The 14,944-nt window shown below is 49.3% G+C and overlaps 2 protein-coding genes across 2 annotated transcripts; both read right to left on the reverse strand.

Moving 5' to 3' along the window:
- Nucleotides 1-9,611: 9,611 nt before the first annotated feature.
- On the reverse strand, nt 9,612-10,193 carry LOC147971370 (uncharacterized). Its single transcript, XM_087523939.1, has one exon. It carries the CDS (start codon nt 10,191-10,193, stop codon nt 9,612-9,614), a length of 582 nt encoding a protein of 193 aa, XP_087380065.1.
- A 2,556-nt stretch (nt 10,194-12,749) lies between these two features.
- Nucleotides 12,750-14,315, reverse strand: LOC147971371 (uncharacterized; the record flags this gene model as incomplete). The annotated part of the gene is made up of 1 exon (XM_087523941.1): nt 12,750-14,315. A coding segment is annotated over one exon (1,566 nt), but the record flags the coding sequence as incomplete, so codon positions are not given.
- Between the last annotated feature and the right edge of the window lie 629 nt (nt 14,316-14,944).

The raw sequence follows: 14,944 nt of genomic DNA on the forward strand, positions 1-14,944 counted from the left end.
TTTCTTTAATTTAGCATGATCATCATTGTGTGACTCCTCAAGAGCCAAACGATGACCACGCTCTTACTCAGGCGCATTAGAGAGACACGACATCTCATCGGCATAGTCACAACTATGCCCTTCCATCTTAGAGATGGTGTCTTTGTGAGCCTTGATCATGTCATTGGCTTCACCAAGTTGTTCCAAGAGAGCAAAGAAGTGCTTCTTGGATTTACCCTTGAGCTTACTCATAAAAGACTCAAACTCATTTTCCTCCTCCTTCGTCCCCTCACTTTCATCAATGCAATCCATCAAGGAAGGATTAATAGTGATGGTAGTTTTGATGTTGGGGGTTACCTTGTTGGTGGCTTTAGCCATGAGACACTTGGCGGTGATGTTCTCATTGGGTGAATCGAAGAGGGACACCCATGGAGTTGTTGCAATGGCAACGGAAGCCATGGCAACCGTCTCACCATATTCATCTCTTCATCATCCTCATTGTACTCTTCTTGTGCCACCAACCCCTTGGGAGGAGTCTTCTTGGTGAAGTTGTTCTTGTTGGGGAAGGACTTGGCCTTGTATTTTTGAATAAGCTTGCCATCATTGTCCTCCCTCTTCTCGTACGGGAAAACCACAACAAAGTGACTCACATTGCCACAATTATAGCACGTCCTCACACGTTGCTCGCCCTCGGTGCCACTTGAGTTGTTCTTGTTGAAGTTGGGCCTTGTGTTCTTCTTGTTGCCCCAAAATTGCCGTGAAGCAAGAGCCATGTGCTCATGATAGGCATATTTGGTGTCTTCGGGGCAACTCTCCTCTTCATCCTCTTCATACTCTTCTTCCACACTAGCCTTGGCCTTCAAGGCAAGGTTGGGCTTCTTTGATCATTGAGAATGCAACACCGCATTGTCGGCGGTCTTGTCCAAGACCGTCATTGCAACAAACTCATCCAACACCTCACTTGAGGACAAGGCATTGATACGTCTCCAATGTATCCATAATTTTTTATTGTTCCATGTTATTATATTATCTGTTTTCGATGTTTAATGGGCTTTAATATGCTCTTTTATATTATTTTTGGGACTAACCTATTAACCGGAGGCCCAGTGCCAGTCTTTGTTTTTTTGCCTATTTTAGAGTTTCACAGAAAAGGAATACCAAACGGAATCCAAATGGAATGAAACCCTCACGATGATCTTTCTTGGACCGAAAGCAAACCAGAAGACTTGGAGTTGAAGTCTAGAACGCCACGAGGCAGGAGGGCGCGCCCCCCACCCTCATGGGCCCCTCGTAGCTCCACCTACGTACTTCTTCCGCCTATATATACTCTTATACCCTAGAAACATCGCAGAGAGCCACGAAACCGCTTTTCCACTGCCGCAACCTTCTGTACCCATGAGATCCCATCTGGGGACCTTTTCCGGCAATCTGCCGGAGGGGGAATCGATCACGGAGGGCTTCTACATCAACACCATAGCCTCTTCGATGAAGCGTGAGTAGTTTACCATAGACCTTTGGATCCATAGTTATTAGCTAGATGGCTTCTTCTCTCTCTTTGATTCTCAAGACAAAGTTCTCCTCGATGTTCTTGGGGATCTATTTGATGTAATACTCTTTTGTGGTGTGTTTGCCGAGATCCGATGAATTGTGGGTTTATGAACAAGATTATCTATGAATATTATTTGGTTCTTCTCTGAATTCTTATATGCATGATTTGATATCTTTGCAAGTCTCTTCGAATTATTGGTTTAGTTTGGCCTACTAGATTGATCTTCCTTGCAATGGGAGAAGTGCTTAGCTTTGGGTTCAATCTTGTTGTGTCCTTTCCCACTGACAGTAGGGGCACCAAGGCACGTATTGTATTGTTGCCATCGAGGATAAAAAGATGGGGTTTATATCATATTGCTTGAGTTTATCCCTCTACATCATGTCATCTTGCTTAATGCGTTATTATGTTCTTATGAACTTAATACTCTAGATGCATGCTGGATAGCGGTCGATGTGTGGAGTAATAGTAGTAGATGCAGGCAGGAGTAGGTCTACTTGTCTCGGACGTGATGCCTATATACATGATCATACCTAGATATTCTCATGATCATTGCCACGGACGTGATGCCTATATTCATGATCATTGCCTTAGATATCTTCATAACTATGCACTTCTCTATCAATTGCTCGGCAGTAATTTGTTCACCCACCGTAATACATGCTATCATGAGAGAACCCACTAGTGAAACCTATGGGCCCCGGGTCTCTTTCTTATTATATTGCATTTATTTTATTATCACATCTCATTTACTATTTTGCAATCTTTACTTTCCAATCTATACAACAAAAATACCAAAAATATTTATATTACTATCTCTATCAGATCTCACTTTTGCAGGTGGCCGTGAAGGGATTGACAACCCCTTTATCGCGTTGGTTGCAAGGTACTTGATTGTTTGTGCAGGTACTAGGTAACTTGTGCGTTGTCTCCTACTGGATTGATACCTTGGTTCTCAAAAACTGAGGGAAATACTTACGCTACTTTGCTGCATCACCCTTTCCTCTTCAAGGGAAAACCAACACATGCTCAAGAGGTAGCAAGAAGGGTTTCTGGCACCGTTGCCAGGGAGATCTACGCCAAGTCAAGACATACCAAGTAAACATCATAAACTCTTCTCCCTCACATTACATTATTTGCCATTTGCCTCTCGTTTTCCTCTCTCCCACTTCACCTTTGTCGTTTTATTCGCCCTCTTCCATTCGTCTCTTTTTGTTTGCCTCTTGTGTGTTCTCTCTTAGTGCGGTTTGTTTCCACCATGTCTGAAACTGGGGAGGTTATCGCTGAAAAGGATAGTGGTAAGAACGGGGGAAACTTTGATGCTTTTGATAATCCTCAAGAATCTACTATATTGCACACTAAAAAGTTCCGGATTGGTAGCTGTAGTATGATTGGAAAAGGAGTTATTCAAGATTTCTTTACTTGTGTCGGTACTTTGCCCACTATGGGTGGGTCTATTCTTCATAGAACTAGTAGTCTTGTTGATGCCATATCTTTGTTCATAAGTGACCTTGAAAGACAATTTATCCATATGCATCCTTGCATACAAAGAATTTCTCTAGAATTTTCCAATATTGAGAATTCTTCTGTTAAGCGAGCGGCTACCATCTTTTTAGCACATGAGTTCAGATTTATAATAAAAGAAGCAAATGAAATTTTTGCGCATTTTAAGTGAAGGAAATATGCCCTAGAGGCAATAATAAAAGTTGTTATTTATATTTCCTTATATCATGATAAATGTTTATTATTCATGCTAGAATTGTATTAACTAGAAACTTAGTACATGTGTGAATCATAGACAAACAGAGTGTCACAAGTATGCCTCTACTTGACTTGCTCGTTAATCAAAGATGGTTAAGTTTCCTAGCCATGGATAAGAGTTTTCATTTGATGAACAAGATCACATCATTAGAGAATGATGTGATTGACTTGACCCATCTGTTAGCTTAGCACTATGATCATTTAGTTTGTTGCTATTGCTTTGTCATAACTGATACATGTTCCTATGACTATGAGATTATGCAACTCCCGAATACCGGAGGAACACTTAGTGTAACGACCCGACCCAAAATCGGTCAAGTCTCTGTGTAGCTGTACCATCCCAAGATCATGCTGGCACACACAGTACATTGATGAAAAGATTCAAAGTTCAATCACACCTGAATTTATTACACGATTTTCATATCAAGTATTTATTACATCAGAATAAATTCGGCCGAAGGCCAACTCATGAGAAATAAACTAAAAAAAGCTGCGGAAGCGTAGACGAAAAGCGAGTCCATCCAACTCCATGGGGCAATCGCCAAGCGTAGATCGTAGCCTCACTCCAGGTCAGAAAACTCCTCTGCAACATGAGATGTTGCAGCCGTGTAGGTCAGCATTTAGAATATGCCGGCAAGTCAAAGAGAGAACAACAATAATAAAGTTAATACTATATGCAATTTGGCTGTGGGGCTCTAAGTTTTATGTTTTTGCGAAAAAGCCAGTTTTTCCCAACAACAAAGGACTTGCTTACAGTTACTACAAAATGTTGGTAATTATTGAGATGGTTCCGCCAACCAATGTCTCATTCCCAATTATTAATTAACCCCTCAATTACTTTATTTGTTCGGTGTTGAGATTTCCGAAATACTCCAGTTTCCAGAGGCTCATTTGTCCGTAACCGGGGACACGGCTAATCGATTAGGTTGTTACTCTGCAGAGTCTTGTGCACTTTACCCGCAAGAATTGTTCCCTCCTTTATGTCCTCGCACTGCCTGGTGTTTGAAAACAGGATGAACGAAACAGGGTCTTCCGTAGAGTTTCGCTGAGCACTGCCGGTACCCATCCATGTCCTACCGTTCTTCTACATCTGCTGGCACCGTACGTCCAGAGTCACGCCTACGGTCAACCCAGCCAGAGCCCATAATGGCTTGCGGCTGCACAGGTAAGCGTCCGGTCAAGGGGTATCCATCCGTCTCTTCGTGGCTGGGTGAAGCTTTCCGCAAGATGTCATGGCGCTTCTTCATGCATCCCGGCCATCCGTTGGTTTCTCCAGGGTGCCCGTCAACCGTCCTCCACCCAGTAGTGAATTTGAAGTCCATCTTGAGCTTGAAGTCATGGGGTTGTCATCATCTATACTCTCACATCTCCCTTATGAATCTCTCAACCAACCCCATCCACGAGCATAGCAAGATAAACTACAGCGTCCCGGGCAATAGTAGCAAGGGGAAATGGATTCATCCTACCTCATGATACTACTCAAGACATAACTTAAAATTCTCCTACTGCATGCATGGTGGGGAGGGGTAATTCTAATGCAACAAAAATCATAGGTATTGTAAAACATGATCAAATGACTTGCCTGGCTGACGGTCTTCAAACGCTAGTGACTCAAGATAGCAAGCTTCGCACTCCGGAAATTCTATCGAGTCAAACAATAGCACAAATAAGTATTTCACTAATAACATATCAGCAAGCTAAAGGAAAACACACAAGCACTCAAACCAAAAACAAAGAAAACTCGAGGAAAACAAAATCAAGGTTTTCATCACATCAAGCAACAACAAGAAAAATAGTTTTAACCTACTAACACTTTTCTCAACAGATCCAAAACAAGGGTTTTGCTAACTAACATAAAGGAAAACAACATACAATCTAGGTGCAAAAAGAATCACATCAATATCTATTATAGAACTCCTGTTATACCTAAAACAAAAATAAAATAAAACTTTTTATTTTGCTGTAAATAAATGTTCACCCTCTGTAACTACAGAAACAAATCTAAAATAAAATATAACAGGGGTAGACTAAAATTATATAATAACTAGAACATCAGGAAACATCAGCAAGCTAAAATAAAACTAGAAAAGCTAGATTTGACTAAAACAAATTTTAATATAATCTACAAATACCCCAACAAGTTCCTACTGCTAGGCTAGGTCAAAACTAAGCAGTGACAAAAAGAATCACTAAAATAAAATAATCCTAACTCAATTTATAGCAGAAAAACTAAGCTGATTAAAACCAATATAAAACAATTTTTAAAAACCTAAACATGGCCGAATCTAATTTTCTACAGCAACTATAGGAAATTTGCAAACTAGAGAAAAAAGACTCAACTAAAAATATTAAATAACCTAAAAGATATAGATTTTTCAAGATTGGAACTATTCTGTTTTAAAAACAGAAACTAAAATAACAGGAAAAAAACTAACGGGCGCTACTGGGCTTATGGGGCGTGCGATCTAAAACTAAACGGCGCCTAGGCGCAACTTAACAGGACGTACATGTGTGTTTTTTTTGACTAAAACTGATCTACTGGTTTGATCTGAACCGCACTAAACCGCTAAAAAGTGTAACTAAAACCGATCTAATGAAAATAAAACGATCTACTAATCGATCTAATCTAACTTAACGGTTCGGAAAAGAAAAAAATTGAGCGAACAGAGGAGGTGCGCTCGTGCTTATAGAGATGAGCCTGGCGTGGGAGGGAAGAAGAGGCCAGTGGGCGGCGGGGCTTCGGTCATCGGCGGCATCGGCGAGGATGTCCAGGTGATGCGGGAGTTCGGGGCGTCCGATTTTCTATGGGTCGTGAGGCGAGGGGACGTCGGGGACGGCGGAGACGACGAAGACGAGGCGATGGAGCTCGGTGCTCCGATAGAGCGTGCGGGGTTGGGAGTGGCCTCTGTAGATGACGAAGACGAACAAAAACATGTCAAAAGGGTTTGTGAGGTCGGGATATACCGATAGCAGAGGTTAGAGAGGTTGTGGATGCTCACCGGTAAAACCAAACGGCGGTGAACTGTGGTGGCTGGGGGATATCGGGACAGCGAGGGCGCGAGCTATGGTGGGAGTTGGGGTAGGGTTTTTGGGGGGTTCGGAAGAGGAGGCCGAGGGGTTTATATAGGGCATAAGCGTGGGCGAGGGGGCGACGTGGGATCACGATCCCGAGAAGATCGCGGTGTCGGGCGTGCTCTGCGCGTGCTCCAGTGCGGCGTGTCTTGGGCGAGGGGTTAGGGATAGGGTGGGCCGATGGGTCAGTGAGGGAGAGGGAGATCGAGAGAGAGAGGGAGAGCGATCGGGCGGTCGATCGAAACGGGGGTCGGCGCGGTGCGGCGGGAGCAGGCCGGCTCGGCGCTGGTGGGCTGCAGCTCGGGCGTCGGCTGGGCCGGTTGGCCTGGGTCACGCCTGGGTCTTTTCCTTTTTTTGAATTACGACAGAGAGAGAAAACTAATATAAGAGAAAACTATAATATTTTTTATAGGACATATATATATATATCAATAAAATCAGAAAAATAAATCCTACAACGTGAACATTTTTCTAGAGGCAAAACAGAAACCAAAAATAAAAACATTCTTTTGTAGATTCCAAATAAAACCAAATTTGAATTCAAACTTTTTTTTGGCAATATTTTCTTCTGACATTTTTCTTTGGAGTGTCATGTTTACTCCTCTCATACTTTTGCTCAAGTATTTGTCAGGTATTTTTGAAATAAATTTCAATTGCCAAAATCAAATTCAAATTCAAATAAACTCAAATGGCTCTGAAATTTCCAAATGCCACTCAATTCAAACAAAATGCATAGATGCTTAGCTAATAATTGTAAAACATTCCAAATTGGAAATTTGGGATGTTACACTTAGTGTGATATCAAACGTCACAACATAACTAGGTGACTACAAAGATGCTCTGCAGGTGTCTCCGATGGTGTTTGCTGAGTTGGCATAGATCGAGATTAGGATTTGTCACTCTGATTGTCGGAGAGGTATCTCTGGGCCCTCTCGATAATGCACATCACTATAAGCCTTCCAAGCAATGTGACTAATGAGCTAGTCACGGGATGATGCATTACGGAATGAGTAAAGGGACTTGTCGGTAACGAGATTGAACTAGGTATTGAGATACCGAAGATCGAATCTCGGGCAAGTAACATACCAATGACAAAGGGAACAACGTATGTTGTTATGCGGTTTGACCGATAAAGATCTTCGTAGAATATGTAGGAACCAATATGAGCATCCAGGTTCCGCTATTAGTTATTGACCGGAAGTGAGTCTCAGTCATGTCTACATAGTTCTCGAACCCGTAGGGTCCGCACGCTTAACGTTTAATGATGATCGGTATTATGAGTTTATGTGTTTTGATGTACTGAAGGTAGTTCGGAGTCCCGGATATGATCACGGACATGAAGAGGAGTCTCGAAATGGTCGAGAGATAAAGATCGGTATATTGGAAGGCTATGGTTGGACACCGGAATGGTTTCGGATGAGCTCGGGCATATTCCGGAGTACCGGGAGGTTACCGGAACCCCCCGGGGAGTCAATGGGCCTTAATGGGCCCTAGTGGAGAAAGAGGGCAGCAGGCAAGTGGTGGGTTCCCCCCTAGGCCCAAACCGAATTGGTTTAGGGTTTGTGGGGCCGCCCCCCTTTCCTTCTCCTCTCCTCCTCCTTCCTGCTTCTCCTAGTAGGAATAGGAAAGGGGGGGCAAACCTACTTGGAGTAAGATTGCCCCCCCTTGGGCGCACCTCCTCCTAGGCCGGCCCTCTCCTCCCCCCTTTATATACGGGGGAGGGGGGCACCCCATAGACATACAAGTTGATTGTTTTGAAGGAAATATGCCCTGGAGGCAATAATAAAGTTGTTATTTATATTTCCTTATATCATGATAAATGTTTATTATTCATGCTAGAATTGTATTAACCGGAAACTTAGTACATGTGTGAATATATAGACAAACAGAGTGTCACTAGTATACCTCTACTTAACTAGCTCGTTGAATCAATGATGGTTATGTTTCCTGACCATAGACATGAGTTGTCATTTGATAAACGGGATCACATCATTAGAGAAAGATGTGATTGACTTGACCCATCCGTTAGCTTAGCACGATGATCGTTTAGTTTGTTGCTATTGCTTTCTCCATAACTTATACATGTTCCTATGACTATGAGATCATGCAACTCCCGAATACCAGAGGAACACTTTGTGTGCTACCAAACGTCACAACGTAACTGGGTGATTATAAAGATGCTCTACAGGTGTCACCGATGGTGTTTGTTGAGTTGGCATAGATCGAGATTAGGATTTGTCACTCCGATTGTCGGAGAGGTATCTCTGGCCCCTCTCGGTAATGCACATCAATACAAGCCTTGCAAGCAATGTGACTTATGAGTTAGTTACGGGATGATGCATTACGGAATGAGTAAAGAGACTTGCCGGTAACAAGATTGAACTAGGTATTGAGATACCGACGATCGAATCTCGGGCAAGTAACATATCGATGACAAAGGGAACAATGTATATCGTTATGCGGTTTGACCGATAAAGATCTTCGTAGAATATGTGGGAGCCAATATGAACATCGAGGTTCCGCTAATGGTTATTGATCAGAGACGTGTCTCGGTCATGTCTACATAGTTCGAACCCGTAGGGTCCGCATGCTTAACGTTCGGTGACGATCGGAATTATGAGTTTATGTGTTTTGATGTACCGAAGTTTGTTTGGAGTCCCAGATATGATCACGGACATGACGAGGAGTCTCGAATTGGTCGAGACATAAAGATCGATATATTGGATGACTATGTTTGTACATCGGAATAGTTTTGGGTGACTTCGGGCATTAACCGGAGTACCCGGGGGTTACCGGAACCCCCCGGGGAGTATATGGGACTTAATGGGATTTAGGGGAGAGAGGGAGGGGCTGCCTAGGGCAGGCCGCGCGCCCCCCAAGGCCTAGTACAAATTGGACTAGGGGGAGGGGCGGCGCCCCCTCCTTCCTTCTCTTCTCTCTTCCCTTTTCTTCTCTCCTACTGCTACTACATGGAAAGGGGGGAATCTGTAACGCCCCTGATCAGAGAGGGGATCGGCGATAGAGAGTAGGTGAGAGGGAGCAGGTGAGGAAGGGGGATGAGCTTTGAGAAGGGGTTAGGATTGCAAAGGAAAGTTTGGATACACAGAATGATCTACACACGCATGCCTCCATACGGCCACAGGCGGCAACCCTTAACGCACCCACGCCTCCACTTGGCAGGCCAGCTGGCTGGGCCCGCCAGCCAGCACCTAGGCACACTAATCAGCTGATTAGGTGTGACATTCTTCCCTCCTTAAGACGAGGCCTCCCCCTCCCAAATGGGTGCCGTGGGAAAACGCCGACGTAGCACGTCATAGTCCTCCCAGGTGGCCGAGTCCGGGGACGACGACGACCATTGTATCTTGAGTTGCACCACAGGCGCGTCGCCATGCTTCATCATACGCCTCTCCAGGATCTTAACGGGCTCGGTCGTCGACGCAGACAGGTCTTGGACTCGGGGAAGCTCGGCGAAAATCGGTGAGTAGTTCGGCATGAACGGATTCAGCTGGGAGACGTGGAAGACCGGGTGCACGCGGCTGTCCGGCGGCAGATCCAGCTTGTAAGCCAGAGGTCCAATCTTCTCAAGCACGGTGTAGGGGCCGAAGAACTTGTAGGCGAGCTTGGCACATGGGCGCGAGACCATGGAGCGTTGCACATAAGGCTGCAGTTTCAGCATGACCTGATCTCCCACTTGGAATGAGCGCTCGACGCGGTGCTTGTCTGCCTGCTTCTTGAAGCGGTGCTGGGCACGCGCCAGCTGGGCGCAGATGGCATCTGTATGCTCTGCCCAGTCCAGGTCATCGCCGGCCAGTGTCGCCTCCGCCCAGGTTACCATTGCGCCCAAGTTGGCTTCTCTGCCATACAGGGCCTTGAAGGGTGTGCACTGGAGAGATGAACGGAAGGTCGAGTTGTATCAGAACTCAGCCATCGGTAGCCAGCGGCGCCACTTGTTGGGGGAATCGTGGACGGCATAGCGCAGGTACATCTCCAGGCACTGGTTCATCCGCTCGCTCTGGCCATCGGTCTGCGGGTGGTACGCCATTGAGTACAAGAGCTTGGTGCCCGCGCTCTCGAGCAGTTCGCACCAGAGGTTGCTGGTGAAGATCTTTTCACGTTCGAAGACGATGGACGAAGGGATGCCGTGCAGCTTCACAATGTTGTTCCAGAACGCGCGGGCGACGGTCGCGGCGGTGAAGGGGTGGCGGAGTGGCACGAGGTGCGCGAACTTGGTGAAGCGGTCGACGACCACCATGATGGAGTTTTAGCTCTCGGACGCCGGCAGGCCCTCGATAAAATCCATTGTTAGGTCCTCCCATGGCGCCGAAGGAATGGGCAGAGGCGCGAGGAGGCCGGCTGGCCTGGTGTGCTCATGCTTGGCATGTTGACAGACGGCACATTGATGCGCGAACTCCTCCACGTCTCTCGTCAGGCCACGCCACTCGAAGTGCTTCTTGACGCGGTGATAAGTCGCCGTGATGCCCGAGTGGCCGCCCACCGCGCTGTTGTGGAGCGCGGCAATCAGCTTGGTGCACAGGGCCGTGTTCGCCCCAATCCAGAGCCGACCCTGACGACGAATGACGCCGCGGTGGAGCTCGTACCCGTCTGCATCCGGGCTGGACACGGCCAGATGTTGGAGGTGCTCTTGAGCCTCCACGTCCGTTGCGTAGGAGTTAGCCACCTCTTGCAACCACGCCGGCTGGCAGGTCGAGAGCGCGGCCACGTCCATGAGCTTGCCCACCGGGAGAGCGCATCCGCGGCTCCGTTGTCGAGGCCGCACTTGTACAGGAAGCGAAACTGAAGGCCGACGAGCTTGGACATGGCCTTGCGTTGCACGTCTATCTCGAGGTGTTGCTCGCCCAAATTGCAAAGACTCTTGTGATCCATGAGGATGTTGAACGGCCGGCATTGTAGATACTGTCGCCACTTGTCCACAGGCATCATAACCGCTAGGAACTCCTTCTCGTAAGTGGAGAGTTTCTGGTTGCGCGCACCCAGCACCTTACTGAAATAGACCACGGGGTGCCCTTCTTCAGTGAGCACCGCGCCGATGCCCGTGTCGCAGGCATCCGTCTCGATGGTGAACGGCTTGTCGAAGTTGGGAAGCGCAAGTATCGGTGTTGTGACCATGGCCTGCTTGAGCAGGTCGAATGCAGCTTGGGCGTGCTCAGACCACTCGAAGCCTTTATTGGTGAGGAGCTGCGTGAGTGGCTTGGCGATGATGCCTAGTGCGGCACAAACTTGCGATAGTAGCCTGTAAGGCCGAGGAAACCGCGAAGTTCAGTCGGCGTCGTTGGCGTAGGCCACTGCACCATGGCTTGGGTCTTCTCCGCATCGGTGGCGACGCCCTCGCGTGAAATCACATGTCCGAGGTAGTTGATGTGGTCGGTGGCGAACTCGCACTTGGAGGCCTTGACATAGAGTTGGTGTTGCCGGAGCAACTCCAGCACCGTGCGCACATGTTCTAGGTGCTCCTCCATCGTTCCACTGAAGACCAGAATATCGTCAAGGAAAATGATGACGAACTTGCAAATGTACTTACTGAAGATTGCATTCATCAGGCACTGAAATGTTGCTGGTGCGTTGGTGAGGCCGAACGGCATGACGCGGAACTGAAAATGGCCGTGATGGGTTTTGAATGCCGTCTTGGCCTCATCTTCTTCGCGCATTCGAATCTGGTGATAGCCAGACCGCAGATCAAGCTTGGAGAAGACCGTAGCGCCCGCCAGTTCATCGAGCAGTTCGTCCACGATCGGTAGGGGAAACTTGTTTTTGATCGTCGCGTCGTTGAGCCGGCGGTAGTCGACGCAAAACCTCCAGGTGTCGTCCTTCTTCTTGACGAGCAACACCGGTGCCGCGTAGGGGCTCACGCTGTGAGTAATGATCCCCGAGTCCAGCATCTCGCGGACCTGCCACTCGATCTCGTCTTTCTGCAGGGGAGAGTAGCGGTAGGGGCGAGTATTGGCCGGAATCGCCCCTTCCACCAATGTGACGGTGTGGTCGTACTGACGGTGCAGCGGCAGTCCTTGGGGTGCGGCAAAGACATCGGTGTACTCGTCGAGGAGGTCGGCGAGTGGGGTCTGGCTCGGTGACTTGCACTTGGTCTGCATGGGCGGACAGGCATCCACCATGGCCATTGCCCAAACCTCGTTGCCGGCGATCAACTTGCGAAGTTCTACTGGCTCCACCGCCGTCAGGGTCTCGGTGGCCTTGGGTTTGACGCCGCGCAGCGTGACTTGCTCACTGTCGTGGAGGAATGAGACGAACTTGTCTTGCCAGTGGCAGGTCATGGGGCTATGCTGCGCCAGCCAGTCCATGCCCATGATGCCATTGTAAGTGCCGATGTCGAGCTCGCGCATTGGTGTCGAGAAGGTATGCCCCTACATCCACCACTTCAGGTCAGGTACGATGCGATCACAGGTGAGGCGATCGCCGTTGGCGACCCGTACTTCCACTGGCGGCAGAGGTTGGGTTTGTGCACCGATGCGGTTGACGAAGCTCTTGTTGACGAAGCTGTGAGTGCTGCTCGAGTCGAGGAGAAGCAGCATGACTTGGTTCCTGACCAAAGCGCGCAGGCGAATAGTGCTCGGCGAGTCGGAGCCGTCCAGCGCCTGGGCTGATAGAACGCAGCACTCCGCAGGCCGATCTGGTGCAGCGGGCTCGTCCAAGAGCTGGAGAGCATGGATCGCGTCGTCGGAGAGAACCTCCCCATGCTCCCCCACATGTATGGTGAGAAACTGTGCCGGCTGCGCGCAGCGGTGCTCCCGTGAGTATTTGTCGCCGCACTTGAAGTAGAGGTTGTTGGCACGCCTGTAATCCCGCAACTGGCGCTCCCGAGCGAATTCGTCGCCGACAGTGCGTGGGTCTGCCGCTTGGCGCGGTTGAGCCGCGTTTGTTGGTGGAGGAGGACGCCCTGGAGGAACTGGTCGGCCCTGTGGACGTGTCGTGCCCAGCTCTTCCTCTTGAATGCGCGGGTGATGCTCGACGGGGCTTGTAGACGAACCGCAGCGCGCAGCTCGTCCTTCAGTCCAAACAAAAACTGGGTGATGAAGAACTTGTTGTTGATGGAGGGATCCAACGCCAGAAGGTGATACATGAGTTCATCAAACGCCGTGCGATAATCGGCGACGCTGCCCGTCTGCCGTAGCTGAAGGAGACGATGCATAGTGAGCTTGAACTCGTCCGCACCAAACTCTTCGAGCACGGCGGCGCAGAACATGTCCCATGTCAGGTTGCGGTGACTCTGGCGAAATGCCTGGAGCCAGTGCGCCGCCTGCCCCTCGATGTACAGAGCAGCAATAGGCACCCAAAATTGCTGACCCACCTTGTAGAGCTCAAAGTATGCCAAGCAACGATCCAGCCATAGGTAGGGTGCGGATCCATCGAAACGGGGGAAATCATGTTTTGGGGGTTTGTGGTAGGAGCTCTCTGGGTGGCTGGGGCTGGGCGGCGGCACGGTGACCCCAGCCATGGGCGCACCGAGAGGAGGAACCGGAATGAGTGGTGGTCGGTTGTCCCCCAGACGAGCGTGAGCAAAGGCGGGACGATGGGGCTCCGTGTGGGGGGGCTGATGACGCTGAGACGGTGGTGGCGGTGGTGGTGGTGGTGGTACCAGCATGGTGACCGAGCCCGCTGGTGAGTTCGAGCCGTCGACGGTCTTGCGGGTCGCATCGATGTCTGCCTGCGTCAGATCGAGCTGCCGCGAGAGGCCCCGCAGCTCCGCCGAGATCTGGTTCTTGAAAGCGATCTGCTCCTCGAGTTGCTTGTCGCGGAGAACGGTTTGCTCGTCGAGCTTGGTGAGGAGGGAGTCGAGCATCTTCGCGATGTGGGCGTTCCCTTCCTGCATGGCTTCCAGGACTTGCCGCGCCGCAATGGAGGGCTTCGAGGGCACCGTTGCTCCTGCCTGAAAGGGGATCGAACCCCGCGACGGATTTTGGGCGAGATCCGGCGAGCGGACTCGCACCGTGCACGGTGGATGTTACCGATCCACCTCCCAAGCTTCAGAAGGTGTAGCGGAGGCGAGGGGGAAAAATTTCTGGCTCTGAATACCAATGTAACGCCCCTGATCGGAGAGGGGATTGGCGATAGAGAGTAGGTGAGAGGGAGCAAGTGAGGAAGGGGGATGAGCTTGGAGAAGGGGTTAGGATTGCAGAGGAAAGTTTGGATACAGAGAATGATCTACACACGCATGCCTCCATACGGCTACAGGCGGCCACCCTTAACGCACCCACGCCTCCACTTGGCAGGCCAGCTGGCTGGGCCCGCCAGCCAGCACCTAGGCACACTAATCAGCTGATTAGGTCTGACAGAATCCTACTCCCGGTGGGAGTAGGACTCCCCAGGGAGCGCCATAGTAGAGGGCCGGCCCTCCCCCTCCTCCGCTCCTTTATATACGGGCGAGGGGGCACCCCATAGACACACAAGTTGATCATTGATCCCTTAGCCGTGTGCGGTGCCCCCCTCCACCATAATCCACCTCGGTCATATCGTAGCGGTGCTTAGGCGAATCCCTGTTCTGGTAGCATCATCATCACCGTCATCACGCCGTCGTGCTGACGAAGCTCTCCCTTGACACTCTACTGGATCGTG

The sequence above is a fragment of the Triticum urartu genome, chromosome 5A, assembly GCF_056163025.1.
Source record: "Triticum urartu cultivar PI428250 chromosome 5A, HENAU_Tu73, whole genome shotgun sequence".
NCBI lineage: Eukaryota > Viridiplantae > Streptophyta > Magnoliopsida > Poales > Poaceae > Triticum > Triticum urartu.